Source organism: Canis lupus, chromosome 17, assembly GCF_003254725.2.
Source record: "Canis lupus dingo isolate Sandy chromosome 17, ASM325472v2, whole genome shotgun sequence".
NCBI lineage: Eukaryota > Metazoa > Chordata > Mammalia > Carnivora > Canidae > Canis > Canis lupus.
Window position 1 is genome coordinate 34612171 of NC_064259.1, and position 21197 is coordinate 34633367.

General features: G+C 40.5%; 1 protein-coding gene across 2 annotated transcripts in view; it reads left to right on the top strand.

Moving 5' to 3' along the window:
• Window positions 1-2259: 2259 nt before the first annotated feature.
• The window catches only part of STARD7 (StAR related lipid transfer domain containing 7), a 28466-nt gene continuing 9528 nt past the window's right edge, over window positions 2260-21197 (top strand). The window contains exons 1-6 of one of the 2 annotated variants that reach the window (XM_025454028.3): window positions 2260-2594; window positions 11833-12041; window positions 12401-12450; window positions 14011-14121; window positions 14202-14284; window positions 14785-14884. In XM_025454028.3, coding sequence (XP_025309813.1) covers window positions 2275-2594; window positions 11833-12041; window positions 12401-12450; window positions 14011-14121; window positions 14202-14284; window positions 14785-14884 — 873 coding nt within the window. In that variant the 5' untranslated portion in view covers window positions 2260-2274. The remainder of the gene's footprint in view (window positions 2595-11832; window positions 12042-12400; window positions 12451-14010; window positions 14122-14201; window positions 14285-14784; window positions 14885-21197) is intronic. The other variant, XM_025454026.3, reaches the window with a different exon arrangement.

The following is a 21197-nucleotide window of genomic DNA, read 5'->3' on the forward strand; positions in this document are numbered from 1 at the left end:
CCACAGGGAGCCTGCTTCTCCCTCTGCCTATGTCTCTGCCTCTCTGTCTCCCTCTGCCTATATCTCTGCCTCTCTGTGTCTCTCGTGAATAAATTAATCTTTAAAAACAAAAACAAAAAAATAAAATTCTAAGTGCTAAAGGAAAAAAAAGTGGTATCTGGAAAGAGGAACTCAAAGTCTTTTTTTTTTTTTTTTAAGATTTTATTTATGTATTCATGAGAGACAGGCAGAGGGAGAAGCAGGCTCCATGCAATGAGCCCGATGTGGGACCCGATCCTGGGACTCCAGGATTACACCCTGAGCCAAAGGCAGATGCAACCGCTGAGCCACCCAGGTGTCCCTAAAAGTCTTTTCTTTTTCAAAGCTTTTTTGAAGATGGACTTGTGTTTATGTACTGAAGGAAAAGAGGCGTAGAGATGGAGAAAAATGGCCAGATTAGAGGGGCTTGGCTGGAGTTCCTGAGAATACATTTTGATAAAACAAAAACAGAAATAAAACAAACGGAGTACAAGTGCTAAGCTTTTAATCAAGGGAAGCAAGACAGTAGGAAAGTTCATCTTCTTTCCCCATACCTCCCTCCTGGCCATCACTGAAAAAAGCCTGACTCATCAAAGCTTCAAATACTATTTTCTGTTATATTCCCCTTCTCCTTACTTGCTTTCAAGGAAAACTAAATATCAATACGAATTCCCAGAGTAAAATCAGACAGTCTGGATAGGATAGATCTAAATTTCAGCTTCTAGTAAAGCTTAATTTTTTTCTTTTTGGAGAAACACCGTTTATTAAGAACATCTACAATTGCTCAAATAGCTACAGTTAAATTTCTAAACGCAGTGTTGGAATGAGCACAACCCCTTTTGTTCAAGACATCCTTTTACAGTATTTTTTTTCTTGTCCCTAAGGCACTTAATATGGATGTAAAAAAATTAAGGAAACAATTTAGTGTAAGGTTTTCCTACTAGACCTCCAACAGTTTGATTTTAATGAGATTGGGTACAGAATAATAATAGTTTAATGTCCTTCATCGGTGGTGCAAGTAGGTTTCAGGAAACCTGTTCACCCTTCCGCTGGCACCTTTGAGTCAAAGGGAATGGGACAGCCACCAGTCGAACTGGCATTCTGCTACCCTTTTACCACGAGGCTTCCTCATTTCCGGCCTGCGACAGGCCACCTGCCCACCTAGGTCTCGGTAAAGTGTCCTGGGCTCTAAGGATGCCGCGACGGCCCGCTCTAGCGAGTGCTGACGCCCACCCTCGGAGCCCGGCTCTGTACCGTGGGTAATTGGGGCGCTTCCGCGAGAGCCAGCCCGGGAGAGATGGACGAAGGTCTCGACCGTAGCTACTTCTGGGCTTCCGCAGGGTCTCCCACTCACCAGGGCGTCCACACCGTCCAGCCCCCTCCCACTCCCCCAACCTGGACACCCTCAGCACCCGGCAGAGACAATGCTGAGACCCCAGCCCGCTCTTCATTCAAAGTACTGAAAGAGACGACGCTCTCCCGCCTCTCGGACCAACTGAGCACCGCGCAGGAACCTAACTGGCACTTGGTGGCACCCCTCAGCGGGGTGGGGTCGGGTGGCCGGAAGATGATGGCGGCGGCGGCAGGGTCTGTGGGTCACTCTGTGAGGCGCCCTTGACTGGCTCTCTGCTGCGCCACCTACCTTGCTAGCTTAGGGGTCCGGCACGCTGCGCGGAGGGGCGGGAAGGAGCGGTGACGGGCCCTTGGCAGCGCCAATCAGCACCGAGGAGTCCGGGCCGCGCCCAATCAGGGCCCGGGCGTCCGTGAAGGGGGTAGGTTGTAGGCGGGCAGCGCATGTGGTGGACACGGAACACCCGGGACCTCACCTGCTGCCGCAGCTGGGCCGCCCACCTCACTGCTTCTCAGGAGCGCTCCAGCACGAACCCTGGCGCCGGCTTGAGGACGCCAAGGAGGCAGGGGGGGCCAACAGGGCTGACCGGCCGCCGGCCCACCGGGTTCGCGGCCCGAGCCTAGGAACGCCCCTTGCAGCGGTTGCGGGGCCACCCCCGCGGCTGTGCCATGACCGACTCTCTCCGCAGAGGGGATTCTTCCTCAGCGGTTGCTGCAGAGATAGATGGAAAGCCTGTTAGACCGTGAGAGGAGTTCGGGGCCGGCCAGTTAGGGGCACTGGGCGTCAGGCCGCCCGCGCTTCCCGGGATCGTTCCTTCGGCCCCGTGAGGGAGGCCTAGTTGGCCTCCGGGCGCGCGGCGGGCGCAGGGGGCGGGGCAAGGGGGTCCGGCCGGGGCGCGCGCAGGCATGTTCCTGCGGAGGCCGCCGGCCCTGGCCGCCTGGCTGGCGGGCGCGGCGGCGGCTGGGCGCGCGGGGGCGCGGGGCGGGGGCCTGCTCGCTCTGCTGGCCAATCAGTGCCGCTTTGTGACGGGCCTGCGCGTGCGGCGCGCGCAGCAGATCGCGCAGCTGTACGGCCGCCTCTACTCGGAGAGCTCGCGCCGCGTCCTCCTCGGACGCCTCTGGCGCCGGCTGCGCGGCCGCCCTGGCCATGCCTCTGCCTTGATGGCGGCGCTCGCGGGCGTGTTCGTGTGGGACGAGGAGAGGATCCAGGAGGAGGAGTTGCAGAGGTGAGACCGGAGGCGAGGTGGTTCGGGTTCGCTGGGGCGGGGGCCGGGCCGGTCCGGAGGGTGGCACGTCGAACCCAGGGGCCTGCTTTTGGCTCGGTGTCTCCCGTTTACCGGGTGGTACTTGGAAGTGGCGGTGCGGTCACTTGATCCTGCTTTAGCAGACCACGTTGTGTGTGTGTGTGTGTGTGTGTGTGTGTGTGTGTGTGTTTATTGCCTCTGTGTTAATTTCACGTGTCGGGTTAGAAATAACGAAGTATAGGTTAGTGTAGGAGGGAAGACTTTGAATAGAGGGCATGACACGGAAGAAATAACGTTGTAAAAAATAAATAAGGTGCTGAAGGCATGTAACCTTTTGTTCACGAGATCTTTTAACTCATCCCGAAAGGTGCAAGCTCAAAGCAGATTTTAAATTTGACCTAAGGGTATGATTATGCAATTACAAAATACTTCGTTCCAAATGGGATTTCACGAGAAACGCCAGGAGAGTTCTTTTGTTACCGTGACTCTTGTGGCAGAATAATGAGGCTGGAAGGGGTTGGTCTTCCTCAGACAAACCAGGAGCCCCCAGACATTTTAACCTGCAAAAATTAGGTCAATTTTCTGCTGCTTTAGCTAGAACTTAGGGAATACTGTTTCATTAGGCTCTGAAATCACGCTGTCATCATCATCAAAACTTCTGTGTGAAAAAATGCAGTACCACTGATTGAATTTGTTAATATATGGTTTTAAATCTGAGCCCGTAACAGTTTTCAAGTAATCTTAGAGATTTAGCTCTGATTTGATTTAGCTTTCACTTCACAGTATCTCTGATTTTCCTAAACTGCTCTCCCTCTCTCCCTTAAATTTTTGTTTCCCAATAAAACTTTATTTACAAAAATAGATGCTTGGCCCTAGACTGTGGTTTTGATTCCTACATTAGTATAATAAGAAAATTTCCTAGTCACTGAATGTCCACCTTGAGGATATAAATGCAATTTAAAATTATAACAGCAATCTTATTCACAAAAATGTTAAGCTAATAAAGGATGATAGGTAGTGTACCTAATTTCTGTTAGTATTCTGTTGCAGCTTGTCCATTGGTCAAATGAAACAATCTCAGGTATGAGAAATTAATTTATGGAAGGAAAACTTTTAAATTAAGAAATTATCAATTAACTGGTTGAATTTGAGATTTGATCAATTAACTGCTTGATTTCGTGAGATGATATACTCATGTTCCACAGTAGTCATATTTGAAGGGAAAATTCCCAGTTGGATCTATTTAGGAAAGAGAAAGACCAGAAAAGGGCAAATTATTTGATGCAAAAGAGAGGGAAGATGTTTTGGGGTGGAAATTTAGGGGCCTAGGTGGTAGATGACATTCTTTGGCCTACTTCATGTGTTTTTATGGACAATATATCCTGGAGCCTCGGTTTAGTAGGTCTTCCATTAGTGGGAGCCAGAGAAGAAAACAAGGTAAAAGATGAATGTGATAAACATTTGAGCCAGTAGTCACTACTCACTGAGGCAGACAGAGAGACCAGTTGACCAGGCCCTGTATTCATTCTGTTTTCCTCTCTGTCTTCTTTGGGCTGTCTCTGAAACCTGGGGACAGTTGAAACATTTTTGATTCTAATCCAACTCCTGAAGAGGTATTGCTGTTAACTCACTTGGGAATTTCATAAACTTAGACTTAAGGTCAGTCAGAACACTTAAGATGCTTTTTTGGCCCTCCAGAGTTGTTATTTAGTAAAGGCTTTCATTTAGCACTTCATTTTCCAGTTCATGCCTGAATTCAGTCATATACTTAAAACTTGACGAAGGTATCCATTTTGAGGATTTTTTACAAATGTTTGTTGTCTTGCTATAGAGACAAATACTCTGTTCAACTACATCTTGTTTGTAAAGTGGTTCTGTAGATTTCTCATATTTCTAATATTTTGTATTTTATTTTATTGAATAAAGTATTCTGGATTCGGGTTAACTTTCTTTGTTAAGTATTCAATTTGCTTTAAAGGAGCCACTGCTGAGTTTTGTCATAGCTAGTTTAGTACATCTTAGATTTTGTTTGCTCTAGTGAAAGGATATTGAGTGGCTTCCATAATGGAGTACAGTTGAATGTGCCTCGGGACAAGTACATTTTTTTTCATTGTATAATGGAAGAAGAGCATGATTGTCCCATGGCCTCTAAATCACAGCATTTGGTTCTTCTTGTGCTGTTTCTGTACCATCTTGTTCTTGTATTCTCTTTGAATGTGTGATTTAACATGGTATGTGTTTTTTCTTATATTATTTAAGTTTCTATTTAGAAGGAAAAGGACTAACCTTGCTTTCAGTTCTCTTGTGCTTAAGAACATCTTAACAAATAGAATCTCATTTTTCTAGCAACAGCAAGAAAATTTGAGAAAAAGAAGTAACTTGTACAAAGTGATTTTGACTGATGGGGGCCAGGTGCAGAAATCAGGTCTTTTAAATGCTTGGTCTAGCATTTTTACCCAATTGGTTTCATTTATACAAGTCAAACAAAATAACTTTTCAATCACTGTTTTTGGTGTAGAATCACTTATTCTGTGAGCCCACAGCAGATCTTATGGAAAAATACAGTAGTAATTTTTTATTGCTTTGGAACATTAAAAAAAAATTACAGGAACAAAAAGAGGAAGGAAGTTAAGAAATATGAAAGGCTAGGGGAAAATGTTCCATTAACCCCTCCTCTGTTTAAAAAAGTTACAGTCCATTGCTCCAGAAATTTGAGTAAATAAGTGCCAGTAAAGTTTCATAAAGAAAATTGTTCAGTTTCCCAGTTTTGTTTCTCAAAGCATTTAGAACAATTTTAACTTTTCAGTATTAGATATATGATTAACAAAAAGTCCTTTTTCTTTTTGTCACTGTCACTTGAAGATTTCTTTTTACTGACATACCGTTCTTAGATGATCAGAACTACGTAAAATTTGATTTGAATTTTTTGACATTGTCTTCATTATTTTACCATTAACCAGTTGGCTCAGAATTGCAGTGAATCAGCTGATGTCTTATATTTCTTTTGTCTCTTGACAGTTATAATAAAAGTCTTTGACTTTAACAGTAATTTGGAATTTATGGAAGGGATCATATGAAATGCAGTTTTGTTTTTGTTTTTGTTTTTTACTGAAATTACTAATTACAGGAATGGCTTCATTTGAATAATCTTGGACCTTTGTATCAAACTCTACTGAGGGCAGGATCTCCTACATTAGCCAAATCTGGTTATACTTATTACTTTGTTTTAATAGTTTTATGCCTTCAGTTTTCATACCTCTCAGCCCAGCCTTTTTCATCTGTTGAAATGACTTTAGTTTTGGAGAAAGAGAAGCATTGGCTGTCTTTTCTTGATCCTCTTACTAATCTGCTGTTACTATTTTGGGAATAATCTCTTTTGTCCTTTCTTACTACTTGTTAAGTCTCTTAGATAACAAAGTTTAGACACCCACCCTGTCCAAACAAGATTTGGCACAGCAGGCTAAAGAGATGTATGGTGAGAGGTTTTCCTTCCTTCACATATATGATAGAGACTTTGGGCACCTGTGTGCTAATTATGTCTGCATGTCAGCATTTCGAAGTTGAGATCTTTCAGAGATTGTTGAATATGGGGGCAAGAATCATTTGCATTTCATGCTGCAGTCTTGCACCAGCATTTAGATTGTGCTATTTCAAGAATGAATGTCGTGCCTTCACACGACATTTTTCTCCTCCTCTGGAGACTTGGTCTCATAATTTTAATCAAGGCCACCTAGTGACCTTTAATTATATAGGAGAGGTTGATTAAGCAATGGATCAGAAGCTCTGTACCACCTTAGACGGCCATTAAAAATATTGCATATAGTCATATAGTTTAATTTTCTTGAAATCTTATTACAGTGTAATTTTATGAGCTTCTGATGTACTTTTAATAAGGCATTTCTGCCCTTCATTTTGTGATAAGAATGACATTCACGGGTGGTGCTTAATTTTTATTGAAGAATGCCTTGCTAGTCCAGAAAAGTGTCATAACTGGTTCCCTGTATGCCTGAATTGTTCTGAGCAAGTCTAGCTGTGGTTTTGCTTTTGCTTTCTCCTGAAAGATCTTATTGTCTACTGTAAAGTTCCTTCCCCATTTCTATGCATTTGCAGTGGTAGCAGTGAATCCTGTTTTGCAATTTTTAATTCAAATTAAAAATTTGAAAATATAGTTAAACTTTTTTCATCAGGACATCAGTATAAATTATACTGGCTAGGGTTCTTAACTTAAGCCAAAAGACATTGATCAAAGGGATTAATTAAAGGTGTTATGTCACTCAGGGCATTGACAAGAAGGTCAGAATACAGGTTGGCCAAGACCTGCTGTAGGAATAATCTCCTTAGGTCAGTGTTGCTGTTTGTTTGTTTTTTAATAAGATTTTATTTATTCGTGAGAGACACACAGAGAGGGAGGCAGAGACATAGGTGGAGGGAGAAGCAGGCTCCATGCAGGGAGCCTGATGTGGGACTCGATCCTGGGGCTCCAGGATCACCCCCTGAGCTGAAGGCAGATGGTTAACTGCTGAGCCACCTAGGCATCCCTGGTTTTGTTTTCCCTGGATTGATTGCACTGTTGGACACTCAGCTCCTTCAAGATCATGGAGAATAATCTCCAAAAGATCTTGTGCCTTTTATTATTTCCTCATGATTCATATCCTCTACTAGAAGTGTCTAATTAACCTCACTTAAATTAGGTGTCATGCTCTAACTGCTAGGACTTGAGAGGGGGCTCTATCCCACCTACTTGGGATTCTCTCAAATATGAAAAGATTTTGGGCTGTCAAAACAACAAAATGTTCCCTATATAAATATTTTTATCTAAGTACAAAGTTTAAAATTCAGAAATGGAATTTTAGAGCTAATAGAAACCTTCAGGAAATAATGTCTTAACTTTATAGGTGGAAAAGGGAGGGCCTTACAGGTAAGATGATTTGCATAAGATCACATAGCCAGTTGGCAGAGCCAGGACTGGAACACAGATCTTTACAGTCATCATCACTTTGGATTGCTCTGAACTTTTCATCGTATAACTTTGAATATAACTTTAATATAACTTTTGAATTTTTGAGTTTTAAAGTAATGTACTAATGTTGTCTTTTAATAAGAATTTGAATTGTTGGGGCCTACTTTCATACTTAATTTATTCAGTAAACATTTGAGTGCCTGGTGTTTACCAGGTACTTGCTAGGATCTGATTCTGGGATATTAGGGGATTCATAGTTCAGTAAGGAAGGCAGATATAAAGATAAGGTAAGCATAATATAATAGAATATGTGTCTGCATAGGAATAGAAGTAAATGTATATGGTTAACTCTGCCTGGAAGTTAACCTTGAACCTTATGTTTTTTGAAGGTTAAAGAGGAGTGGGCATTTCAGACAAAATGTATTAGTAGTTGGTATTTTCTTCAGTCTTGAAGAGCAGAAGCATTGTATATGATACAGAGGGCCAACAAGCTTTCTTTCCTATCCACTATTTAAAAGTTAAGGGGAAAATACAATCTATGGGTTTTGTTTGTTTTTGTTTTTAAGCTTTTATGTATTTGAGAGCAAGGATGTGCATGCATGTGCATGCACAAGGGTGTGGGCAGAGGGAGAGGAAGAAAGAATGTTAACCAGGTTCCACATTCAGTGAGGAGCCCATATGGGACTTGATCTCAGGACCCTGAGATCATGACCTGAGCTGAAATCAGGAGTCCAGTGCTTAACCAACTAAGCCACTCAGGCACCTCTGAAACATTTTATAATTTTTTAAACATGCCTTGTTGGTGCCTAGGTGGCTCAGTCAATTAAGCCAACTCTCCCTCTGCCCACCTCCTCACACTTTCTTTAAAAAAAAAAACAAAACAAACTTAAAATGTTTCAGTTATATAAAAAGACTTTAACGTGAATGTTACAAATGCAGTTAGATATTTTTAAAAGATATTTATTTGAGAAGGAAATAGAGAGCAGCCAGGTGAAAGAATCCTAAGCAGACTGTCTGCTCTGGCAGAGCCCCCACAGAGCTCCCATCTCAGGATGCTGAGGTCATGACCTTAGCTAAAACCAGGAGTTGGTTTCTTAACCAACTAAGCCACCCAAGAACCCCCAAATACAATTGTGTTTAAGAAATAAAATATTATAGTTAAAGCCTCCTCTGTGCCCTTGTCCAGTTGAAATCTCTTATGTCTCCCAGATTATCTATCTCAATTTGTTGCATTTCATTCCTATGTCTTTATAAATATGTATATGTCCCTAAATGATACATAATGACACAAAAGCATATACATGGTATTATCTTAAATGTTTTAAAGCTTTATGCTGTTCAGAACAAAATACTAACAGGTGGAATCCAGTAACATAGAAAGGAACAGGAACGGTGGCATTTATTTCAGGAGAATATGGTTAGTTATCATATAAAAATGATGTTGTAGTAAACACTACAACATGCTAATAGAATAAAGGACAAAAAAACCCCACATGATCATCTCAGTACATGGAGAAAAGCTTTTGACAGTTCAGTCTCCTTTCATGATAAAATAAAAGTATTCAACAACTAGGGATAGAAGGAAACTTCCTCAATTTGGTAAGGGGCATCTACAAAAAACACAGCTAACACATAGTTTTTGTTTTGTTTTGTTTTTTTGTTTTGCTAACACATAGTTTAATGGTGAAAGCCTGAAAGCTTTTCCCCTAATATCAGGAATAAGACAAAGATGTGTGCTCTTATCACTTCCCTTCAACATTGCATTCCACGTCCTTGCTGAAAACTATAAAAGACCATTGCAAGAAATTTTAAAGCATATAAATGAGAAGATCTCTGTTCATTTGTTGGAAGACAATATTGTAAAGATAACAGTACTAATCAAACTTATTTATAAATTCAACACAATCGCTATCAGAATCTTAGCACACTACCTTGTGCAAATCGACAAGCTAATCCTAATACTTACATGGAAATGGAAAAGACCTGAAATGGTCAAAACTGTCTTGAAAAAGGACATCAAATTGGGGGACTGACTCTTCCTGATTTGAAAACTTACTACTAAGCTATACTAGTTCAGATGATATGGTACTAGCATAAGGATAGATATTTAAGATATTTAAATTGTTGGAATAAAATCGAGAGTTTAGAAAAACCTTTATTTTTTTAAAAAAGATTTTATTTATTTGTTCATGAGAGGCACAGAAAGAGGCAGACGCAGAGGGAGAGGCAGGCTCCATGCGGGGAACCTGATGTGGGACTCGATCCCAGGACCATGGGATCACACCCTGAGCCAAAGGCAGACAGACACTCAACTGCTAAGTCACCCAGGTGTCCCAAGAACAGTCTTCATTTTTTTTCTTTAAAATATTTATTCATGAGAGACTGAGAGAGAAAGAGAGAAGCAGGAGAGAGAGAGAGAGGAGGAGGGAGGGAGGGAGGGAGGGAGAAGCAGGCTCCATGCAGGAAGCCTGACACGGGATTCAATCCGGGGAGCTTGGGATCATGCCCTGAGTCAAAGGCAGACGCTCAACTGTTGAGCCACCCAGACTCAAATGGCACTGGGACAAGTAGAAATGCACATGCAAAATGTTTAGATCCCCTAGCTCACACCACATACAAAAATGAACTCTAAATGGATCAAACTGTTAACTAATACTAAAACTCTTAGAAGAGGAGAACCTGGGTTGCTCAGTGATTGAGTGTCTGCCTCCGGCTCTGGGTGTAATCCTGGGGTCCTGGGATTGAGTCTCCCATCGGGCTCCTCACAGGAAGCCTGCTTCACCCTCTGCCTGTGCCTCTGCCTCTCTCTGTGTCTGCCATGAATAAATAAATAAAATCTTAAGAAATTCTTAGAAGAAAATATAGTCATAAGTCCTTATGACTTTAGATTAGGAAATGTGATGGTTTCTTAGCTGTAACACAAGAAACATAAGCACTCAAAGAAAATGTAGATGAATTAGACTTCATCAAAATTAAAGACTTGTTTATCAAAGGTCACTATCAAAAAAGTGAAAAGACAACCCACAGAATGAGAGAAAAAATATTTTTTAAAGATTTTATTTACTTATTCATGAAAAACACACAGAGAGAAGCAGAGACACAGGCAGAGGGAGAAGCAGGCTCCATGCAGGAAGCCCAGTGTGGGACTCGATCTCGGGACTCTAGGATCACGCCCTGAGCCAAAGGCTCAACCACTGAGCCACCCAGGCATCCCAAGAGAAAATATTTATAAATCATATCTGATAAGGGACCATTATTCAGAATATATAAACACTCTTACAATTTAGTAATAAAAAGACAATCCAATTTAAAAATAGGCAAAGATTTCAATAGATATTTCTCCAAATTAAGTACACAGATGGCCAATAAGCACTGGAAAATATGCCAGTGTCATTAGTCATTGGTGAAATACAAATCAAAGACCACAATGAGATCTACTTCTCACACCCACTAGAACTGCTAGAATCAGAGAGATAGTTATTGTCTAATAACAAGTGTTGGCAAGGATGTGAAGCAGTTGGAACCCTCATACATTGTTGGTTTGACTATAAGATGGTGCAGCTGCTTTGGAAAATATTTTGGTACTTCCTCAAAAGGTTAAACAGTTGCCATCACCCAGCTGATCCACTCCTAGGAACCTACTCAAGAGAACTGAAAACCTGTGTCTACATGAAAACTGGTAACACAAATGTTCATAGCATTATTATTCATAATGGCTAAAAAGTAAAAACAACCTAAATGCCCATCACCTGATGAATGGATAAACAAAATATGATATATCCATTCAGTGAAATAGTCAAAAAAAGAAGGAACAAAGTGTATACCATGAATCAACCTTGAAAAATATGCTAAGACACTAGACTATATATTGCATAATTCTCTTTATATGAATTGTCCAAAATAGGCAAGTTCATAGAGACAAAATAGATTAGTTGGTGTCAGAGGTTTATGGGGAGACACGACTGGGGAGTGACTGCTGATGGGTATAGGTTTTGCGAGGGGGGGGATGATGAAAATCATGTTTGTTTATTCATGAGAGGCAGAGATATAGGCAGAAGAAGCAGGCTCCACGCAGGGAGCTCAGTGTGGGACTCGGTCCCAGGACCCCAGGATCACAACCTGAGCCAAAGGCAAAAGCTCAACCACCGAGCCACCCAGGCATCCCAAAACGCATACCATTTTTATACAATTCATTGTGTGGACATTTCATTTCATGAGATTGACTACAGCCACCTGTACCTTTGTTTTTCTCCTTTGCAGATCTATTGATGAGATGAAACGGTTGGAGGAAATGTCACATATGTTTCAGCGCTCTGGAGTTGAACGCCACCCTCCAGAACCAAAATCCCAGACAGAAGGGACTGAAGATTCAGGGGGCAAAGAACAGCCATGGGAAATGGTGATGGATAAGAAACACTTCAAGCTCTGGCGGCGTCCTATTACAGGCACCCACCTTTACCAGTACAGAGGTGAGCCCAGCTTGGCTGCCTTGCAGGTGTGTTCTATGATGTCCTTTCCCAGATGTGCAGGACTTTTGTTCTTCATACTCTCTAAACCTTTTGTTCTGGTTGTTGCTCAGAAAATTTGCCATGGTTTCCTGTTTTTTGTTTTTGTTTTTCTCCCAGATGATAAGCATCTCAGCGTCTTCATTACTATTCTTTACTGTAGGTTGTCTTTGTCTTACTTTGCTCCCCCAATGTGACGTCTAGTTTCTGAATCTGCCTTTAAATTCTGTCAGTACTCTAAAATTAAAATACAGTTAAGTGATAGAAATAAGGTGAGCGATGAAGGTGTGGCAAACATCTCTTGTTCTTTCTTGACATTCTAGTTTTTGGAACCTACACAGATGTGACACCCCGGCAGTTCTTCAATGTTCAGGTGAGTAAATTTTTCTTCCCAGTTTTGGAGCTTCTAAGCCTAGAAATCCACTTACCACTGTCCACATGAATAATTTCTTCAACTCAGAAGACATTGGCTTCAGTACATCCATCTATCTTTGTACCCTTCATCTCATGTCAGATAGCATCTGGGTAAACATTGGACTTACTACTCTTTGTGCAGTGGGGATGAGATCAATTCTGTTCTCTCATAGGGCTATTGGGAAGATTAAATATAGGGATGTATTTGAATGCTTTAGTATATTTTATAAGGGTTTATAGTTATTTTTCCCCAAATAGTTTAAGGGTAAATTACATATGTGGCCCTTTATTCCAGAATCCTTCAATGTATATTTCCTAAAACTAGACATGTTCTCTTAACCATGGTATCATTATCAAAGTTTATAAATTTAACATGTTGCATGCAGCTCTTAGGTTATAACCTTCTGTTTGTATTCTGGTTTTTTATCTGTTGACCCAGTGATGTCCTTTATAGCATATTCCTTTTCAGTACAGTTCCAGTCAGGATTTAGTAATCTGGAACATCCCCAGTGAAGATATTTTTATTTAGTAAAGATGAAGAGTATCTATTCAAAGACTCTTTCCTCCTTGGGGAGAAATGAATGAAAAGGGGAGATGGGATCACCCAGAGTTCTATAAAAAAATTATTTTCCTTCCTGGATTGTTCACTGTTTTGTCAGGCTTTCACTAGTAAGATGTAAGTGCACACTTCCCCCCACACACTGAATTTATATTGAATTTTTGTTGGGTTTGGATGTGTACGATATGTCTTATTTTGAAATTCCCTACTTATTAGTCAATGCTGAAATTAAAAAACATGATACTTGTATTTCTTTGTGTGAGGTATCTGCTCATACTTTTATTCATGAGAGACACAGGCAGAGGGAGAAGCAGGCTTCCCAAGGGGAGCCCGATGTGGGACTTGATCCCGGGTCTCCAGGATCAGGCCCTGGGCTGAAGACAGGCACCCAACTGCTGAGCCACCCAGGAGCCCCTGTTTAAAACTTTAAAAAATTGTTTTGCCCTTACACATTATATCATTATCTATTGTATTTTTCCCAGACATATCTATCACAATATTTTTTTTCTTAAGTTTTTCTTTGCTTTGTCTTATTTTTTAATAAGATTATATTTTCAAGGTATAATGCTATGGGCCTATAACAAAGGATTTTTTTTTTAAAGATTTTGTTTATTTATTCATGAGAGACACAGAGAGAGAGCAAGGCAGAGACACAGGCAGAGGGAGAAGCAGGTTCCATGCAGGGAGCCCAATGTGGGACTTGATCCGGGGACTTCAGGATCACACCCTGCGCCGAAGGCAGACGCTAAACTGCTGAGCCACTCGGGCTGCCCCTAACAAAGGATTTTAAAAGACTTACCTGTAGTATACACAGCCGTATCTTTCACACTTTGCTGCTTTTAGGTCAGGTTACTGTTTCAGAATAAGGTCCTTGGGTCAGAGGTCCAAGCGTCTGGAGAAGTCTTCTGCAGCTTTGTTTTGGATTTCTTGGGTCTTCCATAGTCTTTTCTCTTTCTGCAGCTGGATACAGAGTATAGAAAAAAGTGGGATGCCCTGGTAATCAAGCTGGAAGTAATTGAGAGGGATGTGGTTAGTGGTTCTGAGGTTCTTCACTGGGTAACCCATTTTCCTGTGAGTATTTTTACTACTCTTCTTACTTTCATCACATCCGTGTGGGGCAGAACACTAATTCTGCCTATTCTTTGCTTTAGTATCCAATGTACTCCCGGGATTATGTTTATGTTCGACGGTATAGCGTGGATCAGGAAAACAACGTGATGGTGTTGGTGTCACGGTATGTGTAGTTACCTGTGGCTCCTGCTGAGTTCCTTTAGCTGTGTCTTTCATATATGTCTGGTGGGAGTTTACATGTTTTAAGTGCTATTATGAGTGATGCTAGGACCCCATCCATCCCAACTAGAACATGAGTGGGCTATGACTGGTGACCATAGTCTAGGGAGATTGAAGGGATATAAGCTTTTCTTTGGGGGGGGGGGGGGATATAAGCTTTTCATTAAGCTTTTTGTTTAGTTCCTTAAGTTGATAATTAAAAAAAAAAAAGAAAGAAATGCTCTCTTCTTCAACGTGAAGCCTAGAAAGCCAGGAATCACCAAAGAAACTCACTTTGTTTTTAGAACTTAGTTTTATTCATTCATTTTAGTGACTCCTGTTTTAAAAATTAGAGCCAGCTTTTTAGATTTTCCTTTTTAGCTCTCATGCTGTTTTTTGTTTTTTGTTTTTTGTTTTTAACATGTAGACATTACTAAGAGTTTCCTTAATTTTTCTCCTTACCAGTGCTGTGGAGCACCCTAGTGTTCCAGAGTCTCCAGAATTTGTAAGGGTCAGATCATATGAATCCCAGATGGTTATCCGTCCCCACAAGTCATTTGATGAGGTGAGTTTTAAGTCATTGAAGAGATGATGTGTAGTGGCTTTGGAATTTTCTCAAGGAATGCCTTTTGTCTGAACTGGGAAGGGCAGTGGTTCTCAAACTCAGCATGCATTAGAGTCCACTGGAGCTTGATAACATTGCTGGGGTATGGCCCAAGAATTCTCATTTGTGAGAAGTTCCCAGGTGAAGCTGATGCTCCTGGTTTGGGAACCACTGCTTTAGGGTGATATGCCTAGATCTCCCAGGACAAAGTACTGATGACCCACTGGCTCCTGTTTGTGTGAGAGACAGAAGACAATGGTCTGTCCTTAGCATTCTTTTTTTTTTTTTTTTTTTTTTTTAGATTTTATGTATGTTTATTCATGAGAGACACATACAGAGAGAGGCAGAGACAGAGACATAGGCAGAGGGAGAAGCAGGCCCCCTGCAGGGAGCTCAGTGCAGGACTCCATCCCAGGACTCTAGGATCATGACCTGAGCCAAAGGCAGATGCTCAACCACTGAGCCACCCAGGTGCCCCCTTAGCATTCTTTAGGAACTGAAGGGAGCACCTTTTCCATCAAAATTTCACCACTGGGCAGAACACTTAAAATCTTTCTGGAATTGTTTCCTTATCTGTAAGATGGCTGAGACTAATGCTCTCAGCCTTCTTTAAAATTCTGTGACCTTTCTTTGAGAAGAATATATTTTTCAACTTAGGAAGTGTTTTTTGTTGTTGTTTTAGCCAAATCTCTATTGAGTTTTCATATTGATTCCAGTGGTTGCTGTTTTTAGTTGTATTTCACTTTATAATTAAAGGCTTTGTTTCTCCCTATTATTTTTGTTTTTGAGCTGTGTGAGCTGTGTGCTTTAGTGTGGTTTTGTTTTCAACAAGTTCTATTTATACTGCCTGAAATGGGACTTTAAATATGACAGAAATAGTGGCTTATTTCAGTCAATGTGGTGTTTGCCCCTTTTTTTAATTGGGAGATCTGTGTATTTACTTGCGTACTATTTTTAGAGCAGCATTTTTCAAACCTTGGATTGCTACCCATTAGTGGAAAACAAAATTAATTTAGTCCGTTGTGTGTGATCAGTTTAAAAAAAGAAAAAGAATACATAGATAGAAATCATCTGAGTGTAAGCATATTTTATGAGACTTTCGTTACATAAGTATATATGAATGTGTGTGTAGGAGGCTGAGAGAGAACTGGTTGCAATGTAAAAAGGATTATTTACAGTATATTAAAGATGTTTGAAAGTCCTGTTTTAGAAGATAGGAAGAAGCAAGGCTCTACTGTCCATGGCTAATCCCCTTTAGGAAGGGGAGCCTGGGTCAGGCTGAAGACAGTATGGGAGGCAGACTTAGGCCTCACTTTTTTCCTTTATGCTTTTGAAATTTGAACGTTGTCCGTATGTTTCTTATTTGAAAAAAACTTACTTGAGTTCCAGCATTGCTGCCTTTAGAAACTGACCATGAAGCAGCTGAGGCATTGTTTAGCACCAAAGTGTGTTGCCTCTAGTAGGGACTCAATAAATAATTTCTTTCAGGGCAGCCTGGGTGGCTCAGCGGTTTAGTGCTGCCTTCAGCCCAGAGCGTGATCCTGAAGACCTGGGATCGAATCCCATGTCAGGTTCCCTGCATGGAGCCTGCTTCTCCCTCTGCCTGTGTCTCTGCCTGCCTGCCTGCCTCCCTCCCTCCTTCCCTCCCTCTCTCTCTCTGTCCCTTTGTGTGTATGTGTATCTCATGAATAATAAATAAAATTTATTTATTTTCTTTCTCAGCCTCCTACACACACATTCATATATACTTCTGTAACTAAAGTCTCATAAAATATGCTTACACTCAGATGATTTCTATCTATGTATTCTTTTTTTTTTTAATTGATCACACACAATGGACTAAATTAATTTTGTTTTCCACTAATGGGTATTTCTTTTTTCCATTAATGGGTTTCTTTTTTTAAAAAATAATTTCTTCCAACAAAAAACAAAAAACAAAAAAAAATAATTTCTTCCAGCTGAGATGGGGGAACAATTATGTATATTTTCTCAGTATATTTGTGGCGAGGTCTTATGAAAAAGGTAAGATTTGAGTTGGGTCTTGAGAAAAGGCAGACTGGATAGAGGAGAAAATAGGAAGTGTCCTGGAGGCAGAGGACATGATTTATCAAAGAGGAAGACAGGAATGAGCCATGAATGTGTTCAGAGACTCCCCATTTAGAAAGGAAGATTGAGATTAGGGAGGAGTCATAAATTACATTGACTGTGTACAGAGTACTTGAAAACCAGGCAGCTGCATTTGTACTGCTAGATGAAAAGTAGAGCCTTGAGCCAAGGTATAGTATTTTATGTGGTTTTACTTTTTATTATGGAAAATTTGAAATGTGTGTAAAAGAGAGAGAAGTAGAAAGAATGGTATCATGAACCTCCTGTATCCATCCCCAGGTCCAGCAGTGATCAACTCATGGCCAAACTTGTTTTATCTATATCCTTTCTTGTCACTTTTCCTACTCTCCTGATTATTTTGAAGCAGTTTCTAGCTTTGCTATGAAAGAACCCATAGAATTCTTCTTCTTTAGATACTTCAGTGTTTATCTCAAAAAGAATAGAGATTTTTGAAAACATAACTTAGTGTCCTAATAATCTCTAGTAACAAAAAATCTAGTTAAGAGTTTGAATTTTCCTGATAGTCTATGGATTTTTTTTGTAGTTGGGTTTGAGCCAGGACCCAAATATAATCCAGACATGAAATTTGTTCATACTCTCTCTTGAGTCTTTTGAAGTCAGTAAGTTTCCTCTCCTTTTTTTTTTTTTGCCATTGTATTTGTTGAAAAAGCAGGGTTCTTAGTTGTGGATTTTGGTGATTGCATCTCCATAGTATCCATAGTGTCATTCAGCATGTTCTTTTGTCTCCCCATCCTGTATTTCCTGGGTATTGGTAGTTACTATTCAAACCTGAGGCTTAAACAGATTCGGGTTGGTTGGTAGTTTTGGGCAAGACCACTTTATTAGAAGGCAAGTGGTGTCTGTTGAATTTAGAAATGATTGGTTATTACTCAGATTCATTCTTTCTTTAGGGGTATAACAAAATGCCGATTTTGTAATTCCTTCATTGTTTCTTCATTTATTTCCACTTACTAGTTAAAATACATTATGGAAAAATTTTCTCACCGTTTGTTTTCCTATAGTTTACATAGGAAAGGGAACTAAGTAAGAGAAATGGTTGATTTGTTTCTTTTACTTATGAGTTTCAAAATAATGAATTGGTTCTTTCAACTATGGATCCTCTGGTTTAAAACAAAGATTAAGTTTTTGTTTTTGTTTTTAAACACATACCCTTAGTCTTTGCTATAGAAGAACTGATAGAAGACTTATATAGATATTTCTGTTTTTAACAAGTTTGGTTAGTTTTAATCCATTATAATTATTCTTAGGGATACTTAAATTGTCCCAGTTTTGGCCATTAGGAGTCCTCTTAGTTGTCTTGAGTCCCTTTGATTTGACCTCAGGGGTTCTTTTGTTTTCTGACTTCATAAGATGTTCCAGGTTCATCTTACGTAGTTTTAGCTATAAGCCTGGAAATTAGCATTTCTTTTGGGAGCCCTAGTTCCTTTTAAGAAAATGTCTTGTAAATACCAGGATTTGGTGGAACATACCAACTCTTGATCTCAGGATTGTAAATTCAAGCACCATGTTGGGAGTAGAGATTGCTAAAAATCAAATCTTTAGGGGCGCCTAGGTGGCTTAGTTGATTAAGTGTCCGACTGTTGATATGATCTCAGAGTCATGAGATTTAGCCCTGTGTCGGACTCTGTGCTCAGCAAAGAGTCTACTTGAGATTATCTCTCTCCCTCTCTCTCAAATAAATACATCTTAAAAAATAAAATGAAATAAAATAAATCTTTAAAAGTAAATACCAGAATTTGGCTTCTAGGAGTACTCATAGCTATTGGCTTGCTCATTGTTTTTAGGCCTTTATAGAAGCTAGAACTAAGTAATAAATGTTACTTATTTGTTTCAAAGGTAAATCCTAAGTGTACTTGAATACTTTAAATTCCTATTTCAGAGTGGAGAATTTTTATATTTATCATCTTTTCCTGTGCTGGAAAATTCAGCTCTCACTTTATCACCCTGAACATAACTACTCATTTGCTTTAACCTGAAATACACGTACACCAACCTCAGAATAATACCACCAAGATCACCAGTGATGTGGTGACTTAAAGTTTGTATTTTTTTGTATCCTTAGGTTGTGTCCACAGTGTACAAAATATTGAGTTTTAAAAAACAAAAAAACAAAATATTGAGTTTTAAAGTTACTTGAAGGGCAGCCTGGGTGGCTCAGCAGTTTAGCGCCACCTTCAGCACAGGGCGTGATCCTGGAGACCCAGGATCGAGTCCCGTGTCGGGCTCCCTGCGTGGAGCCTGCTTCTCCCTCTGCCTGTGTCTCTATCTCTCTCTCTCCTCTCTGTGTTTCTCATGAATAAGTAAATAAAATCTTTAAAAAAACAAACAAACATGGAATCTGTTTAAAAAAATAATAAAGTTACTTGAAATAGGTGCTCTTTTTGTTTTTCCTACTGACTCAGCTCATAGTTATATTCCTTGTTTTCTACTGTACTTTTGATTTTTAGATCCTGCTTTTTTTTTTTTTTTTAAGATTTTACTTATTTATTCATGAGAGATACAGAGAGAGGGGCAGAAGGAGAAGCAGGCTCCCTGTGGGGAATCTGATGTGGGACTTGATCCCAGGACCCCAGGATCACGCCCTGAGCCAAAGGCAGATGCTCAACCACTGAGCCACCCAGGCATCCCTAGATACCACTTTTTTAAAAAAAATTTTTATTTATTTATGATAGTCACACAGAGAGAGAGAGAGAGAGAGAGAGAGAGAGGCAGAGACACAGGCAGAGGGAGGGTTGAAAGGCTCCATGCACCCGGAGCCTGACATGGGATTCGATCCCGGGTCTCCAGGATCGTGCCCTGGGCCAAAGGCAGGCGCCAAACCACTGCGCCACCCAGGGATCCCTAGATACCACTTTTTAAAATTTAATTTTGTTTTATTAGATTATGAAAAAAATTGTGCTTCCAAAATCAAATTTATAAGAACTATTCAGAGTCATTTTGTTTATTATATTCCTGTTCCTTCCATTCAGTTCCTTCCTTTTTCCAATGGATAATCATTGTTTTGGGTTTCCTTTTTTAAAATATAAGCAGTGGTGGGTGAGTGAGAACCTGACTCCCCAATCCAAGTGTTTTATGGGAAGAGTGAAGCCTTTTATGTGTATTAACTCGTTTAGTCTTACAGCCAACCTTCGGGTAGATACTCTTCCATTTCCACTGTACAGATTTTACCTCTCTCCTCTCTTTACTTCCATAGTATTCAGTCTGTCTCTGTTGTGGCATCCAGTCTATTAATTGAAAGCTCTGAGGGCAGGGACTAGCACATTTTTGTGTGCTCTACAGCACCTAGCACAGTGCCAGACATGAAGACATTTAGACATATATTGAATAAATGAATAAAAGATTAAACCATTCAGGGGGGAAAAAAAACCATTCGGGGGAAAAAAAAGATGGACTTTGGAGTAAAAGCATGGGAACTTAAAGTTGTAGTTCAACCATCTGGAGTTGTGACCTGTCTGCTTTAAAAAGGGCAGACATAAAAGTGGTTACCTCTTACCCCGTTGGGAGGAGCATAATTGGTTAAGATCTCTGTAAGGATCAGGGGCACCTGGAAATCTCTTGAATCCCCTGTCCTTCACCGTAATAGGCAATGAGAGGGCTGAGCCAAAGAATGAGTGCATAGGCCCTGCAGTCAGAATCCTGGGTTCATCTTGGCTGTCATTGAGTATGTAGGTGACCTTGGGCAAAGTTACTTAACTTTGTGCTCAGTTTCCTCCTCTGTAAAATGGAGTGGTAATACCTACATTAAAGGATTGTTGCAAGTTAGAAGCAGTTCCTGGCACACTGTTAAGTGCTCTATAAATGTTTGCAGTTACTAGTCATAGTAGTAGTAGAGTTATACCATTTTGATAAAGATTAAGACCTGTAAACATTTGGGAGTATGTGTTGGGAATTTCAAGACCACCCCACATTTGAAAATTCACTAGAAGGACTCCGGTCTCAGCATATAGTTATACTCATTACTAAGATGTATCATAGTCATGTAGTAAGGGTACACAGCAGCATCATGAGGGAAGAGACAGAGTCTGTAGGAATCCATGTGTAGGCTTCCTCTTGCTTACTCACTCTCCTGTAAGAGGTCACACAGAGCACATTCTCCTTCCAGCAGCAAAAATACAGCAACATGTATATGATGTTTCTGCCCAGAGAA